The sequence below is a fragment of the Camponotus floridanus genome, unplaced genomic scaffold (genome assembly GCF_003227725.1).
Source record: "Camponotus floridanus strain SB8 unplaced genomic scaffold, Cflo_v7.5 scaffold175, whole genome shotgun sequence".
NCBI classification, from domain to species: Eukaryota; Metazoa; Arthropoda; class Insecta; order Hymenoptera; family Formicidae; genus Camponotus; species Camponotus floridanus.
In genome coordinates, this window is record NW_020229298.1 from 216483 (window position 1) to 242555 (window position 26073).

Sequence of the window (26073 nt, forward strand, 5' to 3'; positions counted from 1 at the left end):
ATTTCATAATAATTTTTTGTCCATCTTTGGTGAATGGGTGCGAACGGGAACCAAATCTCTCACCTCTCATTCATCTCATAATCGATTAGCCTGGATTCGCACCAGGGACAAAGTCTGTTGATAAAATCAAAGGAATTTAGCCTAGACTCGCACCAGGGGCAAAATCTTTTGGTAAAGTCAATGAAATTTAGCACGGACTCGAACCAGGGGCAAAGTGTGTCGGTAAGGGGCAAAGTCTGTGGCACAGAAATGGCGGTCTAGTTTTTACCCAGGTCATTGGCTATCTGTCTATTAATCTGTGGTCATGCAACATCATAAATGACGTCATCACATATCTGGCGGTATATTTCAAACACAGTAAAAATGCATCAAACAAAAAATATGAAAGTAATGTAACGCATGTATTATATTATATAACATAATTAGATTATTAAGTAAAAAAATTATAAAATATTAATGTTAAATTATTGTTAATTGTTATTGATAAAATAAATTATTGTTAATAAAAAATAATTATTGTTAATAAAATGAAAGTAAATATTTACTAGATATATTTCATTTTTTATAGTATTGATATTATTTAATTTTTAATTGTTAATATTAAGATTAATTGTTAGTATGAATTATTAATATTAAAATATGAAATGTATATACACATATTTATATACACATATAATGTAGATATAATGTAGATTTTAATACACATATAATCTAGATTTTGCAGCACAAATAATAATTTTTTGTATATATGTTTTTTAAAAGAGAAACAAATAATACATATAATACATATTTAAAAAAGTATTGAAAGTATGTAAAAGTATTTAATATGTAAAATATATTTATATATAAAGTATAATTTGTACAGATTATAAAAAATGTATGATTGAATATAAATGTACTTGAGTGAATATAATTTGCTTTATAAATAGCTTTATAATAGTTACACATAAAAAAAATTCTAAATTCTTTTTTAAATAATAAACAATTGTTTATATTTTTGTTAAACATTGAAGTAGAAGAAACCACTATGAAACACCTTTTCCTTGATAAAATTGATACTTGATATTTCTATCAATATTTTGTCCTATTAAGTTGCACATTGTTTAATTTGGGAAGAATCTGAAAAAAAAGAATTAATTACAAATCTTATGTATATAACTATTTATTGTCCTTTAAACAAAATGAGTTTATTATAAAATGTTCGAATGTAACTTTGGTTTTTCGTATGTATTGCACTTTTACAAATATGATGCATCCTCAATTTATAAAATTCTGTAACAATGTTTGTAATTAGATAAATTATATGATCTTCTAAAGTAATTTGATCATGATTTATCGACAACTCTAAAAAGATTTGCTTATTTAAAAATTTGTTTATAATATGTTCTTCTAATTTCTCTTTTAACGATGTTGTAATAATTCATTAGATGAAAAACTACGTAATATTATTTTACACTACATACAAATTTGAATGAGATCATTACTGGGATACATTAAACCTTCTACATCTTTAAATGCCGAAAAGGTATTTTCTAAATTATCTCTACTTTCAATAACTGCTGATGAACAATCTGTATAGAATTATAGAATCTGCATAGAATTATAGAAAATATTTTTTTTTGCCACAAAACCATTGATATAAATGACTACTTCCTTAGAATACTGTGATAAATTAAAGTTAAATACGTAATCATGATCAAACATTACATTATTTGAACATACATTTTGCGAATTTGTACTTAAAACGCTTTTGTTGTCAAGATCCGCGTTGTTGTTATTATCCGTACATTTTTTTTTGCTTACATTAGAACTACATCTAAGAATATTTATGTTTTGCAAAGGTATGCAATTGGCGCCATGTTCACGAATTTCCGCGTAAATTAAAATTTTTTTATACGCTGATATAAACTGTCGACAAGTTGGGTTATTGTTGTATCCTCCGCAAGATTTTATAGATCCAAAAAATAATTCCAGATGGTCTTGTGACATTTTATATACTGGTATAAGTGATAGATTATCTTTATCAACACATTCTTTATAAATACTAAGTAAACTTTTCATAGAAATCAACAAACATAAAAATCCAGTTTTTCGATTAGAATTTAAAATTAAACTTCCATCATAATTTTTCAATTTTGTTATATAACCGAGTAACTTTTCGAAAAACTGTTCTACTTTTTCAATATTTTTCTTACACAGTGCTTGTTTGAAACCAAAATATGATATCTTTCTAGAATTTAATACATCAAATGCATCATTCATCATAAGAATAAATTTGACTGTAGGACCACAATCTTTAAAATCCTCTAATTTTAAATGTTCAGAACAAAACATTAAAGCTTCAGCTACAGACTTACTTAATAATTGTGTAACTAATTTGACTTTCATTTTTTGTTTAAAGAACTCTATATGACGTTTATTAATTTTATTACATAAATGTAACCCTTCATTGTCTTGCAATTCATTTAATTTTTTGAGATATTTAAAATTAATTTCTTCATTGTTATCATCATACAAAATACCTTTTTCTGCTAAAACATTACGAATCAATTTCATAATATGTGAAGGGTCAGGAAATATGAAGACAGGATTCTCATAACTTATTTTGGTTTGTAAAACAAGCACTGGTTCTTTTGCACTTTGATTTAACTTTTTTTCAAATTCAAATTTACAGCCAAGAACTTTTGATATGGTTAAATTTGTCGGGCAACAGTCAAAAGTGATATTTATGTCAGTAACTTTGCAATCCTCCAGTAATTGTAAACAATGATTGATTAAATTAGCTTTTTTATTGCTATTTAAGCTTTCAATAAAAAAGTACCCTAATGGAAGTTTCCATGATTCATTAATAGTCACGAGCATGAAAACAAGAGCTTGTTTGGCAATATTTTCGTCACAAACATTATTTCCAATAGTAACTAGACCATACAATTTATCATTAATCCATTCTACGTATTGCCGTAAACTCATTTCGTCAAATACAAGAGAACAATAAATATTCTTTTCAATATATTCATTTCTTTTTTTTAATATTTCAAAAGATTCAGATGTAAATCCTGGTTCACCATTAATAGTTTTATATCATTTAGACAAAGTTTTATGATGAGGTAATGCACCATTTAAAATATTTCTAACATATTTGTACGCCCTTGGTGAAAAATAATGAAGAGATATAGCAAATTTTCGAATATCCTCTTCATATTTTGCTTTGCATTTTTTTTCTTGTAATAAGCTTTTTTAAATAAACTAAGAAATAAATTACTATTACTACCAAAATAATTTTGCAATACTTCTTTAGCATTATGAGAAATCATACCGTTATTCTGTAATTTTTCTAAAACCGATGTCAAATTTTTAATTCGATGTTTCTGTCGATATGTCACTTTTTGTAATTGTATTATACGTTTCATGTATAATTTTTCTTTTGTAACCATTTCCATAATTTTCCTTTTAAGATAACTTTTTCTTGGAGTATCATCTTGTGCTGAATAATAAGAAAATTCATTCCTTTCTTTCACTTGTAAAGGTGTACTTATTAAGTTATCTTCTTGCAGTGCAGGTAACATTTGAGTAGAAGTTGATGACCTTTCGTTATCGTCCACATTAATAGTGCTCACTTCCCAAATAATATTAATATTTGTTAGTTATTTTTAGTAATTTATGTATTATTTTATATATAATTTTATATATAGTTAATATAACAATATAAATGTAACAATAATTTACTCCAATATTATACAGAAAAGTATTAATTTAACAATTCGATATGCTTACTAATTTCTTAACAAATTAAGTATCATTAATTAAAGCCATTAAAAATTATTATTTACTTCTAAATGCAATTCTTAATTTAAAATAAATTTAAATTAAAAATAAATAGCATTAAAATTGAATATTATTAGACATATCAACTTACTTGTGGTGTAAAAGTTTTAATAAAAAGCTCTGAATGTGCTTCTTGTGTTACTTTTTGGTTATTGTGATTTGATGACATTTGCTCTAATAGTACCTAAAAAATAACCCATATCCATTAATGAATTATTATTATATAATAACAACGAATATTATTTATTTTACTACTAATTAGGATTAAAATATAATATATATATGGTTATACATACATGTTGTGTATTTGCGGATTTAATGGTAGGAACAGTCATACTCTTTAATCGAGTAATTTTTCCTGTTCTATCAAAACAGTCAGATGTAAAATGCTTAGAATATAACATAATCTGCTGTTTTTTAATGGCTGCCAGTTTGACCTACTTATAAAATTAATCCATTTTTGTCTTTGTAATGGATGTTGTGGAAAACTATATTAAAAAATAATTATGATTAAATCGTTAATAATTTACATAAAATTATATATATATATATATATATATATATATATATATACCTATATATATTTTGCATGCAATATGACATTACATCACAATAATATAATGTATTACATTGCCCACATCTGCAAGAATGTTTACTGTTCAAAATTATCTGTGTAAAATTAGATTATTGCTCTAAATCTAAAAGAATAATCCAGCTTCAATTTCAAAAACTTCCACTAGTTGCAAAATAAATACTTTACTAAATATGACTATTGTTAGATATAAAATACAATAAAATTAACCTACAAGTTGTAATACTTTTATTTTGACTCTATTATTTTAAATAGAATACATTATACCACTTACGTATGAAATGTTTCTATGCGTCCTTTTGTTTTAGAATATCCACAAAGGCAACAACTGACCATTTTTTATTTTTTTTCTTTAATTCTCAATCTATTCAAGTTTCATAGTTACACATGTGACGCCTATTGAATTCAACTACAATGACGTCATAAATTCGATTCTATCGATATTTGGTTCACTTTCATTACGTCATATCCTCCGCACGGCAAACAAAGGATTTTCGGTCATATGCTCCTTCCTGGTATTCTTTATTCAATGGTGGCCCCTCTCAGGTTTCTCTCTGGCAGAAAGAAGAGAGGGGTCACGCTACCGTTTTTCAGGGAATGCTTTTTCTCCGCCGTAAAGTGGCGCTAACTGGATCCATTTTACGACCGGCGGTATTACGTGGTCGAATCCACTTTTCGCTGCTACGATAAAACAACCGATTGGTTCATGTCCGTACTAGATCCATAATTGTGGATCTCAAAAGTACGAAACATATTATACATTTATTAATTTTTATTACATATTATTTACTGCGCGTGAGATTTTTTCACTTTAGCATATATTATAAAGTAATATATATGTATATGCGTGTATAATATATATAATATTAAAATGCTTATTTTATTTCACATAAAATTTAATGTTTTGATAATTTCAATAAAAGTATTTTAATAAAATATATTGTATATATTTTATTAAAATACTTTTATTGAAATTATCAAAACATTAAATTTTATGTGAAATAAAATAAGCATTTTAATATTATATATATTATACACGCATATACATATATATTACTTCATAATATATGCTAAAGTGAAAAAATCTCACGCGCAGTAAATAATATGTAATAAAAATTAATAAATGTATAATATGTTTCGTACTTTTGAGATCCACAATTATGGATCTAGCACTGACATGAACCAATCAGTCGTTTTACCGTAGCAGCGAAAAGGATCCGGTGTGACGTCCCGCCATCTTAAAAATTACTAAATTTAGTTATTATTCGCTTACCCATCTTGTTTCTTTAATATAACCATGGGGTAAAAACGAATATTCGATTTTATTACCTATAATCCAATTCTATTCACTATTATCATTAATTTTAACTTTAATATACACATATATGAATTCTAACACTTGAAATATTGATTATAACACTTGCTTACCGTTCCTATTCTACACGGTTATTTAACCTGCTAATTAACTATGTTCTCCTTAATCGATATATAATAAGGACTTTTTATATATGTTAAATTTAAAATTTAGATTTTAAATAAATGCGACCGAAATAAATAATTTAAATAAATAAGGTATTTCAAGGGAACTATTGGATTAATTTTAAATGAATAACTACCAAATTATTTCAACTCTTTGAAATGCTTTATTTAAAATTTATTATGAATTCACGACCAGTGTAAATAACTTCCTGTATATGCTGTAATTTAAATTCGATTATTCTACATAAATTGAGCTATATTTCTAAATCTTTTCTAAAATATAAGGGAAGTTATGCATATGTAATGATTCTATAATCTGCGACGCCCGTTGCCCACCTCGAGAACGCCGGTCCCGCGGAGGTAGCGTGCAAGCTTTGGCCGATACGATAATTAGATTAAAAGTTATGAAGGCGGTATCTTCAAAAATACGTATCGTACGGTATCTTATAAATTTCCTGAAAGGAGAGCGAAATTGGGCGCCAGACGCGGTATTTCCGCGCCACGATAACGGTACGGTATCGATAAGGTCCGGTAATCCAGAGCTCAGTTTGTGCCAGAGGAGCAGGATTCTTTGTGAATTATATATAGAGAGAACGCTAGATGATTTTCAGGAGAGAGAAATAATCGACACTCAATTTATCTTACTTACAATTACTTAAAATATATTGAACAATTATAATACAGAATAAATGATGCAACAAAGATAATAATAAGATGATAGACGAGTTCAATAATAGTAAAAAAAACAAAGGAAGAAAAGATAAGGAATATAAACAACTGATAATACGAGAAAGACAAAGGAATTAAAACTTATAACGGATGACGCGAAGGTCACATGTAATCATAACGGAAAGGATCTATCAAGAGACACGGTAGTGTCTCGCGCCAAGTTCATGCGAAGCACTCGGTGTATCTATACGCGAGTCGGACAGTTGAGAGTAACTTAGATTATCGGATTTCAATAACGGCTTAACGGATTGAATTCTTACTAGCCTTAATCGATAGAGCGAGTTTGAATTGTATAAAGAAAGTATCTTTATTTTTGCGCTGTGTGATCTATTAACGGAGATATCATAATGCAAAGTCGAAATATGAAAATTTTCAATTAAGAAACGTCTTTATCATCATCATCATGGTCGTCATCGACACATGTACACAACACATAGAAAGAGAAAACGTCCTTTTCCTACTCTCGACAGAAGATTGCGCTAGCGACGCTTTTCGATATTAATGACATGTTTCATATGTGTCATTAATGACATGTATCATTAACCGCATTTTGAGAAGTGATAAAGTGCAAGTTATAAATAATAAATAATTAAATTATTAATTAAAAATTGGTAAGAGCCAGTACGGTATGATAATTGGAGCAAGGTAAATAAATATATATATCTATTTTACAAGCTAAATATAAATATAATATATTAATTATATATATATATATAATATATAATAATATATATACAGGGTGGGGCATTTATCTTGAGACAAGATAATATCTCGATTGGAGTCAATTATTTTGAAAAAAGTTTCAGACAAAAGTTGTATGGTTTCAAGGGGGACATAAGATGGTACCATTGGTTTGACCTTAAAGAGTTATTTGAAGGTCATCTTCAATTTCTTAAATGGAACCTACATTTTCTTTTTACATATTCTTGTAGCTTATCTCGAGAGCTTTCCAAAACACTATAATTAAGTACCTTTTCGTTAAGTACTTTTTGAGTTATAAGGCTTGAAATCATTTCTTAATTTTACATAAATCATAAAATATCTTGTAAAATATTCATTTTTCGATTATCTTATATTACTACTTTTATGTACAAAATAATGAGAGGAATCAATTGGTGTAAAGAAAACACATAATTGTTTCTAAGAAAAAATATGTAATTTGCAATTAACAATTACATATTTTTTCTTAAAAACAACTGTATGTTTTCTTTACAGCAATTGATTCCTCTCATTATTTTGTACATAAAAGTATTACAAAAAAGTACTACATATATATATAAGTGTATAAAACGTCCGTATGTTCGTGCTAGATTCATTAATTATTGTGAATCTCAAAATAAGTACGAAACATTATTGCGTATGATTTTTTTTTCATTTTGGTAATATTTATTATTGGAGTAACATACACATATATATTTTATTAAAATACTTTTATTGAAATTATTAAAACATTAAATTTTATGTGAAATAAGCATTTTAATTTTATATATATTATACACGCATATACATATACAGGGTGTCAATTAAGTCCCGGGACGGCTGAATATTTTCTCATGTAAGGTATTTTTGAAAAAGGTCAAGGTCATTTCTGAAGTAATTTTCAACGAGGAATTCAACGGTGACCTTCAATTTGACCTTGAGCTTGACCTTCAAGGTCATTTGAAGGTCAAAGTGTTTTTTTTAAATAGGAACCCCTATTTTTGATTGTATATTCTTATAGCTGACCTCGAGAGCTTTCCAAAACACTATAATAAAATATTTTTCCCTCAAGCATTTATCGAGTTATGATGCTTCAAATCATTTCTTAATTTTACATAAACCGTAAAATATCTTGTAAAATATTCACTTTTCGATTATTTTACCTTAATACTTTTATGTACAAAATAATGAGAGGAATCAATTGGCGTAAAGAAAACATATAGTTGTTTTTAAGAAAAAATATGGAATTGTTAATTGCAAATTACATATTTTTTCTTAAAAACAACTATATGTTTTCTTTACGCCAATTGATTCCTCTCATTATTTTGTACATAAAAGTATTAAGGTAAAATAATCGAAAAGTGAATATTTTACAAGATATTTTACGGTTTATGTAAAATTAAGAAATGATTTGAAGCATCATAACTCGATAAATGCTTGAGGGAAAAATATTTTATTATAGTGTTTTGGAAAGCTCTCGAGGTCAGCTATAAGAATATACAATCAAAAATAGGGGTTCCTATTTAAAAAAAACACTTTGACCTTCAAATGACCTTGAAGGTCAAGCTCAAGGTCAAATTGAAGGTCACCGTTGAATTCCTCGTTGAAAATTACTTCAGAAATGACCTTGACCTTTTTCAAAAATACCTTACATGAGAAAATATTCAGCCGTCCCGGGACTTAATTGACACCCTGTATATTACTTTATAATATATGCTAAAGTGAAAAAGGCTCACGCGCTGTTAATAATATGTAATAAAAATTAAGAAATGTATGATATGTTTCGTACTTTTGAGATCCACAATTATGGATCTAGCACGGACATGAACCAATCGGTCGTTTTACCGTGGCAGCGAAAAGTGGATCCGGCCACGTAATACCGCCGGCCGTAAAATGGATCCAGTTAGCGCCACTTTATGGCGGGGAAAAAGTGTTCCCTGAAAAAGGGCAGCATGACCCCTCTCAGACCGGTATTCATAGGCCGGTATTCATAGTCCGATCTTATATTTAAGATCGTCTTAAGTCTGCTTGGAGGTTGACTTAAGACCTCATTCAACCAATCAAATAGCTCCGTAGCATTTCAAGCTCGAACTTAAGACGATCTCAAATATAAGATCGGACTATGAATACCGGCCATAGTCCGGTCTTACATTTAAGATCATCTTAAGAACTCATTCAACCAATCAAATAGCTACAATGCAGTCATTGATTGGTGGAATGAGAGCTTAATGGTGCGGTCCCATGATACGGAACGTATGCGCAATGCGGAATTGGCGGAACGCTCGTGATTGGTTTAACCTGTTTTACGTCTGTTCCGCCGATTTCTATCCGCAAGTTTCTATTTTATACACATTTTGTGCGGAACTTCGAAATTGTGTGTATGATGAAAAATGTCGAAACAGCAGATATCCGTAAGAATATTATTAAAAAATATTTTAAATAAGAGTGTAACAAGGAATGGTCCAACTAATGCTAATAATGCGTCAAATAATTGAGGTGCCATTCTAAAATAATCCATATATTTTTCTGTGTCTTCGATCAGCATTTCCTTTACAAGATTCTCACTTGCTCCTTGTTGGAATCTTCTTTCTAAGCTGAATATAGGTCGCATCCAATATTTTCGTCGTTTTTTAATATTTTCATTTCTTTTTACAATTATATACAATGAATATAATTTTATAATCTTATGGCGTAATTCATTCTTTTTAAATATACACCAACTTTGTTTTAATTTACTTAACAATCCACAAATAATAATAAACAATTTTTCAGAATCCATATTCAATATTAAGTTGTTGTCAGTTTTGAAAGTTATATATGAAATTCATGAATTTTTTGACATATATGTGTGAATCCGATCCGCATAAATTTGTATTTCCTATGTCCCATGCAGCGGAAAATACGGAAGCGTAATTTGCGCGAGCCAATAATGTACGCTGTTCCGATATAGACAACAAAAAAATCTATGGGAAAGAATCTTGTGATTGGCCAACACCAATTGCGCTTCCGCGTTTTCCGCTCCATGGGACATAAGAAAATATATTTCAACGGAACACAATTGACGGAATGTCTGTGATTGGACGAACTTCGTTCCGCCAATTCCGCATTGCGCATACGTTCCGTATCATGGGACCGCACCATAAGACAATCTTAAATATAAGATCGGACTATGAATTCCGGCCTCAGGCTTCTCTCTGTTCTCAGTCTTCTCTCTGTCTCTGGTAAATAACTGTTTCAAGATAGAGGAAAATGCAGAATAGAGGGCATCTACTGTGACAGGGACTTTATGGCATGTCGCGAGGAAATGTGGCCTTCCTGCGAAGAAGTGTTAAAATAATCCGCAATAATGGCGACTATGGTGGAAGATCAGAATTCGATTGATATGAATGAGGATAAGGATTCGTCGTAAGTTTCGACGCGGATAAATCACTGTAGCGAGCTTCGTTCGCGAATTATACGATTAATTACGAATGACGGAGACGGTGTCCGTCATGCTGATATATTACGACACTCGGTGCAGTTTAACCTAGATTGTATCGTTCGCGTTCGCCCTTCCTAGGGCGGTTTTTTTTTAACTGCACCGTGTTTTTGTTTTCTAGATTCGACCAGGTCACGCATAATTGGGTGGACATCACTCAAGAGTTCTTCGAGGCAATCACAGGTATTTGATTGACAGATTAATTATGTTATGTATTTGTCCCGATAATCTTTTTTTCATTCATCTACGTCGCTCTCACTTTTCTCTTGTAAATTCTGTTCCGACTTAGTGCTATGAGTACTGAGAGAAGCTGCTTCTTTCTTTAGTATTACATTTTTTACATTTTTATACTTTCTATGTATAAAATAAGACAAATATACTTATTCTTTAGAGGAAAAAAACATAAATCGAAGAGCTGTATTATCCAATTCTGATCTTTTCCTGAACCATTTATGCATTTCTATGATTTAGCAAAGAAAATGTCACTTCAGACTTATACTTAATGATCCATGAAATTGAATAATATTTAATATTATAATTAATTATTTTATTTTAATTGTAATGTTTGCATATACTTTATATTTTTTTGTTTTTAGATTCTAACTGTTTTAAGTCTGAGAGAGATTGTTTTAATAAATATTACTGAGCTGCAATGCTTGCTTTATATTAATTTTTTTTCTGTTTATCTCCTGATTTCTCATTAAAATTATGGTACATAAATATAATATTAATATAAACAAAAAAGTATATTAGTAAATTATAAAAGAAATATTGTTATATAAAGTTATAATAATAATATATGTTAGAATAGAATTATATTATTTTATAAGAAAATTTTAAGTTATTGTGAATATTTTTTCTAATTTTTAAAAATAATATTTTTAAGATTAGATATTACTAATATAGAGTGAAATATTTTATTATTTTCTGAAATATACAAATATATAATTTCTTGAATAATTTTTTCAAATATACAAATATATATTTTCTGTCTAGAGTTGGAACTGGGAGAATTGTTACACGATGACTTGTTTGGATTATTTGAAGCCATGTCTGCCATTGAGATGATGGATCCAAAGATGGATGCTGGCATGTTGTGCAATCGAGGAAACAACAAACCTTGCACTTTTACTCAGGCAGTCGATTCAGGCTCAATCAAATTGGAGAATTTTACACCTGCTGAAATTATAGGAATAATAGATTCCACATATGCATGTATAGTATCTTGGCTAGAAGGTCATAGTCTCGCGCAAACTGTTTTCACAAACTTATATTTGCATCAACCTGCGCAAATACTAGATAAGCCCCTAAAGACCTTTTGTTATGCAGTATATAAAATAATAGAAATAATCAAGGATTGCATTAATAAAGCTTTGGTATTTGAAGAGGAGGATTTTCAAAGTGTTACTTATGGCTACAGATTACAGCAAGACATTACAGAACAGAAAACTATATCGATGTTGCGAGAAGTGGAAGAAGAATTGCATCGAAAAAGCAGAATAAAACCTGTTGATGTTGAGTCTGAAACTGAGGTAAATTTCTTTGTAATTTGTAACTTTTTTATTTGTTTGATTACAAATTATCTTTCTTAAATTTGTCTTTCTTAAAAATATCTTTCTTAAATTTATTAATAATTTTACATATGTAGATCTCTCGTTATGTATAATCTGTTACATATATCTTATTTGCAGTATAATGATGGAATAGCACTTTATGCAAGAATCCGATTCACGAAAATGTTCTATCAAGTGTTAACATTGATGGGTCGGAAACAGCAGCTGCAACAAAATTTAAGTGATTGTCAGAGATTATTATCCAATTGTTCGGATATGCTTCATATTATAATTTTAACAGTAGGTCGTGGTGAAAAAGCTGATGAAGTTTGTAAGTATATAATATGTAAAATATATTATTGTATATTTCTTTTTTATTATAAGTTTTTTCATTACACATTTTTTTTTCAATTAAGGCCAATTCTATGGAAAAAAATAGATATTACCATATTAATTTTTTATATGAAAAAATATTTATTTGAAAAGATATGATTGATGTTTTCTTTAATTACAGCTAATCATCCAAATATTATGGGATTTGATCCTATGGTGAATCAAAGATTATTGCCACCAACATTCCCTCGGTATACCAAAATTAAACCGAGGATAGATGCTCTGGAATATTTATTGGAATTAATAAATAGGTTCAAAATGGTTACAAAGATCACAAATCACACCGGATTTCATGCCGCCCTGGTAATTTACGATAAATTAACATTTTTTATCGATCTTATCGATGCGAAATTCACATGCGAAATAAATGAATTTTCTTTTAGGATTTTTTCTTAGAATTTTCGCGTCAGAGTCCATGCATATTGTCTAGGTCTATGTTGCAAATCGTTTATTTACCTACTACTAATCGTGTATTTGGCATACACAATTTCGCCGATGTGTTAAAAGATGCGGCGCGAAATTTTATCGCGCCACCAGTGTTGATGCCAAAAAGCACATTGCTTCAAAATCATCAAGCTAAGGAATATGTCGACAGCTTTCTATCGCATTGCGTTAGCTTATTCGGAAGCCTATTGCAGCTTAGTGGACATAATAGGGCAAGACAAAGAGATAAGTTAGCGCATTTATTGGAGGATTTTGCGACACTGCAAGATGAAGTAAGATTTCTCGTTTTCTAATTATTTTTAATCAGAATTTTTAATTATTTTTGTATTATTTTAAATAATTTCTTTTAATTGTTTTCTAAAATTACTATACAGGGTGTCCATGACCATCCGTATCAGCTGAATATTTCGAAAACAAAGCGCGATAGATAAAAATGTTTTTATCAGTATGACTTTGAAGAGTGTTGTCAAGGTCATGTAAAAATAACATTAAAATTTTTAAACGGAAAGTACTATTTTTTATTACATATTCTTGTAGCTTATCTCGAGAGCTTTCCAAAATACTATAAATAAACATTTTTTCATTTAGTACTTTTCGAGTTATGAGGCTTGAAATCATTTCTTAATTTTACATAAACCGTAATATATCTAGTAAAATATTCATTTTTCGATTATCTTGCCTTAATATTTTTATGTACAAAATAATAAGAGGAATCAATTGATGTAAAGAAAACATGGTTATATTTAAGAAAAAATATGTAATTTGCAATTAACAATTACATATTTTTTCTTTGAAACAACTATGTGCTTTTTTTACACCAATTGATTTCTCTCATTATTTTGTACATAAAAGTATTAAGGCAAGATCATCGAAAAATGAATATTTTACTAGATATTTTATGGTTTATGTGAAATTAAGAAATTATTTCAAGTCTCATAACTCGAAAAGTACTTAATGAAGAAATATTTTATTATAGTGTTTTGGAAAGCCCTCGAGATAAGTTACAAGAATATGCAAAAAGTAGTACTTTCCATCAAAAAATTTTAATGTTATTTTTAATGTTATTTCATGACCTTGACAATTCTTCAAGGTCATACTGATATTGCTATGTAATGCGTTACTCGAAACCCTACTTTTGTCTGAAACATTTTTGTCTATCACGCTTTGTTTTCGAAATATTCGGCTGATACGGATGGTCATGGACATCCTGTATATGCTTTTTATATTTTATTTTTTTTTCTACAATATGTGTTTATTTTATATATGTATTTGCCTTTTTATTATGTTTAATTTTTAAAAATTGGCATTTTTAACAAAAGCATTCTAATAATGTTATTTTAAATAAACTAATTTACACAACACATCGAATAATAACACATATCTAATAATAAAAGTTACATACAATAAACTAATGATAATAGTTACAATAATTAACAATTACAACATACATTTTAGGCAGAGAGAGTTGATGGATATCTGCATACTCTATCTTTAAAAAGTGATACACCAAGACCTCATTTGGCCTGCTTCGGTACTTGGATTTTGTACCACACACTACGTGTAATGGTTATGTATCTGCTAAGTGGCTTCGAGCTCGAGTTATATTCAGTGCACGAATATCACTATATCTTTTGGTATCTATATGAATTTTTGTATGGCTGGCTTGTATCTGCGATTACACGAGCCGATACGTTTTTAATGGAGCAGGATGTACACAATGATACACATAAAGGTAGAGGCAGCAAGAAGAGTTCTAAAAATAAAAAAAAAAAGTCAACTCCGAGACCGTACAATTTGGAAATATTAATGTATCAGGCATTGCAAAATATATGTGGCGGATATTATAAAGTAAATTACATGTCTTTAATAGAATATACTAATCATATTAATCAAGTATGTACAATTCAGTATGTAATATGCAATTTTGTGAAATTTTCTTTAGGCTTTAGTCGGTTTTCGCATGGATGGAAAAATACCACTTCCAGAAAAGGAGTTCGACTCGGAACGAGTGAGATATGAACACAGATTATTACCATTTTCGTCTTTGTTAACACCACCACCTGTTCATTATCAAGAATTCTTAGATATGACAAATGCTCAAATGCATAAAAGGAATGTAAGTTTAATTTTTAATTAGAACTTTAAAAAATATACATTATAATGATCAATAACTCACAAAAATTGCACATAAAAATATTACATTTTTTGTTCTTAATTTTTTTATTCTAAGGAAAAGGTTACTAGTGAAATGCAGTATATCGCCGGTTGCCGACATTTTCATCAAGCTAGAAATATGTTGGAACGTGCGTTATTACTTTACCCATCAAATAGCTTAATGGAAAATGAAGTAAGATTATAAAAATACATAAGTTTGCAATTGTAAAAACTATATTATAACATTATCTTTACTATGCAATTGTTTTGCAGATTAACAACTTATTAAAAGTAGCAAAGACTAATTTTGTGGTGCTAAAGCTACTGGCTGATGGACATAAAAAAGATTCGAAAGAGCCACCGATGTTCGATTTCTCTTGTCATAGACATTTTCCTCTGATTAAAATAACCTAAATTACATATCTGTATCGATTATTTTTCTACAATATAAAAGAACGTGCTATTTATTTCAAGTTCCTTTGTGGAAAACAATATCTCTCTTTGATTTGATATTTTACTCCTCGATGTTTAAATGATCCTGGATTTTTAAATGATCTCTCTCTATTTCATACATTTCTTTTCATTGTTTGAACATAATTATAAATCTAAAATTAAAAAATACATTTCATGCTGATTTACATATGATCTCATTAGAAGGAAATGATATTTGTAGATAAAAATTTTCTTTTTATTTCTTTTCTGTATAAATTGTGTTTATTTTAAAAATAGAATTCTAAGAGATGATTTATGTTTAAATATTCATACGCGCGCGCACATACACATAGATATGCGCGCAATTGTTTAATTGTGTTAGTTTTAAAAATTGCTATTACTAAATTGCAAATAGTTGATGTGAGCTGTAAATATATTATGCAATATAGAAAATTATACAATCTCAAACATAGACATTTTTCTCACATTTTTTTCACCATTTTGGTGACGTAGTTGTAGAAAAATTATTTTAATATACAGGGTGTTTTAGAAATAGTTGGCCAAACTTTAAGAGCATATTTCATACATTGTAAGGATGAAAAAAGTCATAAACATGTTCAGAAACTTCTTTTCAAAGTTATAAATATTTTCTATTTACATTGTACGTATTACGTCGGACATTCAAATGTTAAAGTCTATAAGTAAAGTAAATAGAAAATGTATAACACCCTGTATAATACAAAAAAAATTTACATTTATTTTTTCTAATATACAGAGTGTTCCATTTTAACTTTGTCATCGAAATATCTAGTAAAGTCTAAAAGATACGAAAAAATGTTTCAAACAAAAGTTGTAGAATTTTCAGGAATATCTGATATTGACTTTGACTTCGAATTTAGTCATTTGAAGGTTGACTTAATTTTTTTAAATGGAAAACTCCATATTTTTTATTACATATTCTTGTAGCTTATCTCGAGAGCTTTTCAAAACTATAATTAAGTTAGTTTTCATTAAGTACTTTCGGAGTTATGAGGCTTGAAATCATTTCTTAATTTGACAAATAATGAATCGTAAAATATCTTGTAAAATATTCTTGTAAAATATCTTGTAAATATTTTTCAATTATTTTACCTTAATACTTTTATGTACAAAATAACTAGAGGAATCAATTGGTGTAAAGAAAACACATAATTGTTTTAAAGAAAAAATATGTAATTGTTAATTGCAAATTACATATTTTTTCTTCGAAACAACTATGTGTTTTCTTTACACCAATTGATTCCTCTCATTATTTTGTACATAAAAGTATTAAAGTAAGATAATCGAAAAATGAATATTTTACGGTTTATGTCAAATTAAGAAATGATTTCAAGCCTCATAACTCGAAAAGTACTTAGTGGAAACTAACTTAATTATAGTGTTTTGGAAAGCTCTCGAGATGAGCTACAAGAATATGTAATAAAAAATAGGGGATTCCTTTTAAAAAAATTAAGTTGACCTTCAAATGGCCACTAAATTCGACCTCTAGGTCAAAATCAAAGTCACCATTAAATGTCCCCCTCAAAATCCTACAACTTTTGTTTGAAACATTTTTTCGTATCTTTTATACTTTACGAGATATTTCGATGGCAATGTTAAAATGGACCACTCTGTATAATTCAATAATAAAAAATAGTCTTAAGTGCTTTTTTTAACAAAACAAAAAATAAACCGGATAATTTATTTTCCTAAATATATTTTCTATCATACTAATATAATGACATATGTCAATGAAGTATAAAATATTGTATCTCAAGTCTTCGATAAATAATAATAATTCATCTATAAGTGTGTTATCTAAAATAGATGTTTATATCAATTTCAATAAAAAAAATGGAGAGATTTAAAATCATCATTTAAGATGGCCTTACCGGTTGAAATAGAAAAACAAAGGATTCTCAAACCTTATCTGGGTGGATGGCGACATAAAATTACCGGAATAGAATACATAAACGCAGCTTCTCAAACTGGACCTCTATCGAAACAGATATCATGGGAGAATACATACAGCAGAGCGGTGCAATGTGTGCAAACCAAAGACGAAGCAACACAATCTTTGCATCATTGTGCAACGCAAATGTGGCGGTATTAAATACTTAAATTTATATGTATCATATAAAATATTGCATTTACATAATTGTGCAAATATAATCTAAAATCAAAAGGTGTATATATTTGAAAAGACTTATTTTATCAAAGAAATAAAATATATAAATAGGTATATATAAATCAGCTTATATACAAATAAATTATGTAAACTGAAAATTTTACAACATTAATTTAGACACAACTGCTACATACGTAACGAAGAGGATACGTATATGATTGTAAAGCCTTATAAACGTTATGTCGAAATACAGTCCTATTTAGATAGATATGCATGTGTGATTCAGAAAAATTATCGAGCATACAGGTTAATGAAATACATCAAGGAATGCGCGCAAGCTTATCGTAACATACTCGAAAAATGTAATAAATACGAAGAAGAGAAAGTTATCGCATACAAGTATGTATATATATATATATATATATATATATATATATATATATAATTCAAAATAATATTTTATTTTAAAAGAGATAAATTTTTTGAAGCTTAAACACATACATGATAATCGTTCTCAATTGTTTTTATATTATATAAATTACAAATAATTCTGAGAAATAATTAATAATTAGAATATTGAATATTCATATTTCAGATTTCAGATGTAGTCCCGTAAGCTCATGTGTAGAATATCTTAGGTTTTTCGTTTCTCTTCATTATTTTTCATTTCTCGTTTTTGATCATTTAGATTCGATTTTTTTAAAAGATGATTCTGATTTTTTAAATACTTGTAGTTCAGCTTTAATAAATTAAAATTTTGCTAATGTAACTATTTATTTATTTATAAAATTAGAAAAAAAAATAAATATTTTTGCTAAGAAAATATTTGCTTTAGCTGTTCCGTCACTTATAAAAGAATTTTTTTTATTTATATATTTTTATTTATTTATATATTTTGAAAAATATTAAAGTGAAAAAAGTATGTTATTAAAGTATTAAATTATATGAGAAAAATTTTATGATTTCGTGGATATAATTAAAGTACATAATTTTTTCTCGATATAGATCTTTTCACCCATAATATACTTTGTTCACAATACTTTTGAAGAGCAATTTTATCTCACATTTTGTACATACGCCGTCATAAAATCATGTATTTATTTATTTATTTATAAAATTAGTAACTATTTATTATTTATTAATAACTATTTATTTATTTATAAAATTATAAAAAAAATTAATATTTTTGTTAAGAAAATATTTGCTTTAGCTGTTCCATCACTTATAAAAAAATTTTTTTTATTTATATATTTTAAAAAATATTAATGTAAGAAAAGTATGTTATTAAAGTATTAAGTTATATGAGAAAAATTTTGTGATTTCGTGGATATTAAAGTACATAACTTTTTCTCGATATAGATCTTTTCACGCATAATATACTTTGTTCACAACACTTTTGAAGATGTTCGAGCAATTTTACCTCACATTTTGTACATACGCCGTCATAAAATCATGTATTTCTTTTTACAGAATGCGACATAAACAGAACATTCTTCGCCAAATTTATCCACGATCTAGAGCTGATTTTGACATGCTCTATAGCCTAATCCAAAAATGGAGATCTGATTGTCTGAAAAACATAAAATCGCAATTGTTCAAAAGCGGGCAGCGTGCCGAGAATTACAGAATTCTCGAAAAGACAGTGGAAATGTTCAATCATATCGATAAACATAAACAAGCTATCAAAAGCTCGTATAGAAAACAGCGAGCTCTGAAATTTTTAACGCTGAATTGCAAGCCGATACAATGGACCGGTTACAAGGGTAAAGTGGAGATGATTACTATGAAAATTCAAAAGGCTCGGGAGTTCAAAGGATTCTATAACGCATTGAATAACCGCAATGTCAGTTCAGAGGAACGGATCAAGTTATTAATAATGTTAAAAAAGTTGCTCGAATCACACAATTGTATCGAAGCTTTTGATTTGATTTCTTTATTAGATCAAGAGATCGCATTGCTGAATCGAAGGATCGAAGATCTATCACTCGATTATTTAAATGAGAGAATAAAACGTAAAATATGAAATTCATTAATATCCTGAAATAATGTTGCTATTAACAACTAATAATGATACAATAAAAATGAAGAAATTGATTTTTTGTATTATTAATATTTATTAGTTATTAATAATATGTCATATATCTCTAAATATTACCGGCGATAAATACAACATGAAAGAAATATGTATAAAATAATAAGCAAATAATTAAATTTTATATAAGGTATAATTACACATAATAAATTAAAACACTTATACATATATATTTCTTTTTTTTAAGTTGTATTTATCACTATAAAATTGCATATATTATTGTATATAACTTTATTTATAATATGTTATTATATCTTACAGACACTTACTTAAATTTTATAAGTATGTATAGCATATGCGGATGTGTCGATGCAAAATCTAAAGACAATGAATTACGAGAACCATTAGAAACAAGAATGAAATTTTGTCGGAACTGCTTAAAATTACTTCCTTGTCATAGATTTTTACCACATACCAGAATGAAAAAGCTATCAGTTTGTATTGGTGAGTGATGACAATATGAGTATCGTATTTTATAAAATTTTATCCATATTTGTGTGATCTTTAATATAATAATTTATTGATCTATTGATCATCTATAATTTATATCTTTTTTAATCGAATAAAACATTTCTCTATGAAAATTTTTTTAATGTTCTTGCGTAGAGAGAGTCCTTATATTGCGCGTGTGTATTTTAGTTTTTTTTTATTTATATTATTTATCTTACTCTGTCACATTTTAAGAGGAAAAAATAAGAAAATTGGGTATCTTTTCAAAAAAGTTAAATTTTCCACTCAAAAATAGTCAAATTTTTCTTTTTAATTCCTTTTAATTTCAAATCTTTCTTATTTATAAACATACATTTTGAAATTAATTAATTAAATATTTCTTTAAGGTTGCAGTTCTCTAGCTCGGCGTAATATTGCGCATATTGATTACGATTCTTATATGTTTATATTAAATTGCGTACGAGCTGAAGAAAAGCGTCGGAACTCCACTTCTGTTTTAGCATTTATGATGCAGGAACACGATATTTACCATCTGGTTAATCATATTTGGCATGGTCGATCAGCGGTCAGTAAGATAAACGATCTTTTTGTTCTGAGATTGGTCAGATATCAAAAGGATGTCGAGTGGGCGCCTTGGAATTGCATTCTTCTTACGGAGGATGAAGCCGACGTACATTATCACATTCACGATCTCGCTACAATATATTCGAAGCACTTGATAAGCCAGATCAATTGGAAACATCAGATTGCAAAGAATTATTTTAAGTATGTGAGAATACAACACTTTTATCCATTTCTACATTTATATGAATGATATAAAAATTTTTGGAATATTTAAATGATGTTTAAATGATATTTGAAGAATAATTTTATTTTCATTTTAATCTCATTTTTTGATATTTTCAGACAATTGATGTTTTTTGAAAAAGATTTCCGAAAATCTTGCCGCATCTCTAAGATACAAAATGAAATACAATATAAACCACCGTTAACTGTAGAGAACTATGATCCATCTAAAAAATACATACAATGATAAAAGATTGCGTGATATGATGTTTGTAAGAACAATCACCAATTAAAAAATTAAAAATTAAATCGCTGTATAATGAATTTCTTGATTATTTTAGCTTTGATGCATCGAATAATTATTATTGTATATCGATGTGGCCATTAGTTTAATATTTATTACTTAACAACATGTATGTGCGTTTCATTCTTTCGCATTGAAATCAGATTTTATCGTATTTTGTTCACGCAAATATTATTCGAATAATATGTGCGTTTTATCTACATATATATTTGTAAAAAGAAGATGAGTAAAATAAATAGAATAAAAATCTGTGCATTTTGGTAAGTATATTATAGATTAGGTATAGGTGAAAGCTGATATAAAGCTAAAATTAAAAAAAAAAAACTTATGTATATGTAAAAATGCTGAGAGAGAGAGAGAGAGAGGGAGGGAGAGGGGGAGGGGAGGGAGGGAGGGGGAGGGAGAGAGAGAGAGATTATTAATAGTATAAAAATTTAAACTATTTAAAAATATTTAATACATATATAATTTATTATATATATTTATATATAATTATATATATTTTATTAATAAAGTTCTTTTAATATTTCTACTTCACTCGTTCACATGTTTTCGAGACTTCACTCCTTGTGCTCTTCACAGCAACACAGACGTTTCTTTTTTTCGCTGTTAGTCATAAAAAATATAATAACACGTTTATAAGCAGTATTTGCTGTAGATAATTTCAAAATTATCTAGATAAAGATAAAGATAAAAATCCGTAAATTTATCTTAGAGGAGATATAGATGATTTTGCTTTTACTTAATCTAGATGAAAGATGTGATGATTATTGCGATTATCGAGATAATTATCTAGATATTTTAGAAGACTACAAATATTTGTAAAAAATGTGATGCAGATTATAAATGGGATATTAAAATCATAAACACATATTCTTTCTTTTTTCCTAAAGAATATTTAAATAATAGCAAAAAGGTATATAAATGATATGATAAATATTTATTTATTAATTTATATTTATAATATATTTATAATATATTAATAATATAATAATAATATATTAATTTAAAAATAAAATTTAATTTTAATTTATAATATATTAATAATAATATAAAAAATATATTTTAGATATTTTAGATAGATTTTTAGAAGCTTGGCTGGAAAACTTTTTTGCATAATGTAAACGTCATCTTAGACAATTTTTAGATAAGATGACATATATTTTTCATTTAAGATAAAGATAAATATACTTTGTATTTCTTCATCTAGTTAAAGATAAAGATGATCCATTTCCTTATCTAGATGATTATCTAGATAATTTTATCTAGATGATTATCTAGATAATTTTATCTAGATACCAGCAAACACTGTTTATAAGTGATATCTGATAATCGCTACAAGATTGATATTACAAAAAATTAAGTAATAATATCTTCCATTTCAACATATAGTTATAAACTCAAGAAAAGCGTATTTTTTCATTCGTTAAAACTGATGATATTAAACTCGCATCAAACAAATAAAATTAGTCTGTTAACTTTTCTACTATTAATTCCCTCAATATTTGAATTGTCAAATTACATTGTAATAAAATTTTTTTGTATATATATGTTTTTCATAATGTATTATTTTTTTAAATAAAAAATATACAATATATATTCATAACTTAAGAAAATAAATAAATATCATTTAACAAAATATTTTTTACTGTGGCTCTTAACAAAAACAATTATGTTGATTCAATCAGTAATATGCTTAGCGATGTTAGTACATACATAGAGGTTCGAAAAAATCCTTGTAAAAAAATAGAACTGGAACTTAATAATATTGTAAAAATGTGGTTTAACAATGATTATATATCCAAACAACAATATTATATACTGAGATCAAGTAATGGCTCACTGCCAAAAATTTACGGTCTACCGAAAATTCACAAGCAGAATTTCCCTCTTCGCATCATTGTTTCGTCTATTAATAGCCCGTTGTATAACATAGCAAAATTTGTTCAAAAAATTCTTTTAAGCAGTCTTCCAACTGCTAGAAGTGCTGTTAAAAATAGTTACCAGCTCTATAACATTTTATCGAATACCGTAATAGATGACAATCATATTTTAGTGTCATTGGATGTGGTGTCCTTGTTTACTAATGTCCCAACTGAATTAGCTATCGGTGCCATTTCAAACAGATGGTCTTATATAGAAAAATTCACTAATGTACCGAAAAAAGAATTTTTAAGAATAGTCAAATTTATCCTCGACTCCACCTATTTTAACTTTGACGGAGGTGTACAGGCAAACGTTTGGAACTCCCATGGGTTCCCCTTTATCACCGATAGTGGCAGATTTAGTCTTACAGGATATTGAAAACAAAGCCTTATTTAAAATCGGGAAAAAATTAAATTTTATTACCGCTATGTTGATGATGTTTTGATGGCATTGGACAGAGATGCATTACAGAATGTGGTTGAAATTTTCAATTCTTTCCACAATAGATTAAGATTCACAGTTGAACCGGAATACGACAGAAGCATTAATTTTTTGGATCTCAAAATTTATATCAATAATAATAAGTTAATTTTAAATTGGTTTCATAAGGATACTTATTCAGGTAGATATCTTTCCTTTTTTTCTAATCATCCTACTTGCCACAAAATTGGTACAATATATGGCTTAATTGATAAATCAATTCTGTTATCTCATCCAACTTTCCATCGGAAGAACATCAATCTTAGCATTAACATCCTATTAAGTAATGGCTACCCTCTTCCGTTTATTTTCAAATACGTGTCCATTAGAATAAAAAAACTTCTTTTCACTAAATCTGATAACCATAATACGTTTTACGGTTCAATTGATGCCGATTCAGGAGATAAAAAATACATAGCGGTTCCTTATATAAAAGGTTTATCTGAAAGCGTCTGTAAAGTTTTTAACAACACTGAATCTACGGGTTTCAAATGTTTCAACCGCTTGAACCGTTTCATTAAGGTACACAAGGACGCCACTCCAAAATTAAAAGAAAATAATGTAGTTTATAGAATTGATTGTAATGATTGCGACGCTTCTTACGTGGGACAGACAAAGGGACATCTTGAAACTAGATTGAGGGAGCACAAGAATAATGTTGGACAGTCTTTTAAACCATCGGTTATCACTGACCATATTATTAATGAAAATCACTCTATAGGATGGGATGAAATTAAAATATTGGACCATGAACCCCGTTACTTTAAAAGATTGATTTCGGAAATGATTTTCATCAAAAAACAAAAAAAATGGATTAAATAAAATTGAGAATTTATCAGCTTTAAATAATATGTATTTTCCACTATTAGATTCATTATGATGGTTTGTTTGTCTCGCATTGTACTTGTTGATCCTGATCTATTTATATTGCGGTGAGAATAACATATTGTCCCATTGTCTTACTGTCTACCGTTGCCGCAACAATGTTTTTAATTTTTAATACTAAGACTCGAGTCTGTGTGGAGGTTTCAAATTTTAGCAGATTTGGTAAGATTTTTTACAAATGATCTATTTTAATTGTAACGGTTTCCTTAAGTTTCACGCTATTTTTTCTTTATTTAATCTTTTATGTTTCATGTATTTAATTTTACGTATGTAATTTTTATCAGAAACCAAGCTGTCACACAACACACGTTGACTTTATATTCGAGATGCGATCACCATATTTTTGAATCTTAACACTTCGTGACTGAAGAGATGCAAGTAAGCATCGAAACGTCTCACTTTTTTGTCGCTCTCTTAATAAATGCGACTTATTGACATTCTTTTTTTACCCTTTTGTTTTTTTTAACTGACCTATCATCCACAGTTTAACTCGTATCAGGCTGTTTATTGTATTTATGTTTCTTAAAATATTTAAAAAAAAAAGAGTTGAAAGATATACGATACACACTTATAATTTAAAAACTAATTCATGTATACATCGACAATATATATTGTTTAAGTCTCTGGCGAAATAAGGAAAAGTTTTATATCGTATATGCAACATTATTTCGAGTGTTAGGCAATATCGTACAGATGCAACTAGCGATAGTGAAAGCTTTTACGTAAGGAACATACATCGATGGCGATAGCGGCCAGTTTTTGCACTGTAAAAGCTATTGCGTAACGAGATATAAATTGTTTGCTGTTCTAAATTTGGCAGTCGCTATCTCGTATCATTTTATCGCTGTAATACAATCTGGCTTATACTTGCATTGCAAATATCAATAGTGCCAGCCTTAATTGGTTGCGAGGACGGATAATGGAAACTAATTCATGTTTGATGCGCTTAGAACAAAATTAAAGTAACAAACAAAACGTTTTGAATTCTGAAATAAGTTTGAATACTTGAATCTATTTAAAAATTTACTTGAATTTAGTATATATATATATATATATATATATATATATATATATATACAGTGTCCCAAAAGTCCCGGACCTGTCGAATATTTCATAAACTATGCACTTTAGAAAGAAATGTGACAAAAGTTGTATGACTTGAAGGAGGCCATCAAATAGTGGCAATGATTTGACCTTGGAGAGTTATTTGAAGGTGACGTAAAGGT

The 26073-nt window shown here is 28.0% G+C and overlaps 2 protein-coding genes and 1 long non-coding RNA gene across 6 annotated transcripts; 2 read left to right on the forward strand and 1 right to left on the reverse strand.

The window, feature by feature from the left end:
• Positions 1-1000: 1000 nt before the first annotated feature.
• On the reverse strand, positions 1001-4938 carry LOC112637521. Of its 3 annotated transcripts, XR_003122592.1 has the most exons (6): positions 4692-4938; positions 4455-4465; positions 4122-4313; positions 3917-4009; positions 3317-3616; positions 1001-1119 (listed from the first exon to the last, which is right to left on the reverse strand). It is a non-coding gene; the product is annotated as an uncharacterized LOC112637521 (long non-coding RNA). The 3 variants fall into 3 exon arrangements; XR_003122591.1 differs by lacking the exon at positions 4455-4465; XR_003122593.1 differs by lacking the exons at positions 4455-4465; positions 4692-4938 and adding an exon at positions 4400-4437.
• A 5611-nt stretch (positions 4939-10549) lies between these two features.
• On the forward strand, positions 10550-15918 carry LOC105249827 (N-alpha-acetyltransferase 35, NatC auxiliary subunit). Of its 2 annotated transcripts, none has more exons than XM_011255612.3 (10): positions 10550-10729; positions 10924-10985; positions 11799-12334; positions 12494-12686; positions 12870-13051; positions 13132-13464; positions 14648-15040; positions 15135-15308; positions 15423-15539; positions 15620-15918. In XM_011255612.3, the coding sequence occupies exons 1-10, from the start codon at positions 10671-10673 to the stop codon at positions 15758-15760; spliced, it is 2190 nt and encodes a 729-aa protein (XP_011253914.1). In that variant the 5' UTR covers positions 10550-10670; the 3' UTR covers positions 15761-15918. The 2 variants fall into 2 exon arrangements, with proteins under 2 accessions (XP_011253914.1, XP_011253984.1); XM_011255682.3 differs by having other exon boundaries at positions 10705-10838.
• Positions 15919-17660: 1742 nt separating this feature from the next.
• LOC105250029 (IQ and ubiquitin-like domain-containing protein) lies at positions 17661-21624 on the forward strand. The gene is made up of 6 exons (XM_025407425.1): positions 17661-17902; positions 18102-18323; positions 19395-19936; positions 20278-20460; positions 20853-21231; positions 21373-21624. The coding sequence occupies exons 1-6, from the start codon at positions 17679-17681 to the stop codon at positions 21497-21499; spliced, it is 1677 nt and encodes a 558-aa protein (XP_025263210.1). The 5' UTR covers positions 17661-17678; the 3' UTR covers positions 21500-21624.
• Positions 21625-26073: the final 4449 nt, after the last annotated feature.

Coding starts and splice junctions, on each gene's coding strand:
- LOC105249827 (XM_011255612.3), top strand. CDS start 10,671: ATGGCGACTATGGTGGAAGATCAGAATTCGATTGATATGAATGAGGAT. Junction 13,052..13,131: donor CCGGATTTCATGCCGCCCTG/GTAATTTACGAT, acceptor ATTTTCTTTTAG/GATTTTTTCTTAGAATTTTC. Junction 15,540..15,619: donor ATAGCTTAATGGAAAATGAA/GTAAGATTATAA, acceptor ATTGTTTTGCAG/ATTAACAACTTATTAAAAGT.
- LOC105250029 (XM_025407425.1), top strand. CDS start 17,679: ATGGCCTTACCGGTTGAAATAGAAAAACAAAGGATTCTCAAACCTTAT. Junction 18,324..19,394: donor GAGAAAGTTATCGCATACAA/GTATGTATATAT, acceptor TTCTTTTTACAG/AATGCGACATAAACAGAACA. Junction 21,232..21,372: donor ATTGCAAAGAATTATTTTAA/GTATGTGAGAAT, acceptor TGATATTTTCAG/ACAATTGATGTTTTTTGAAA.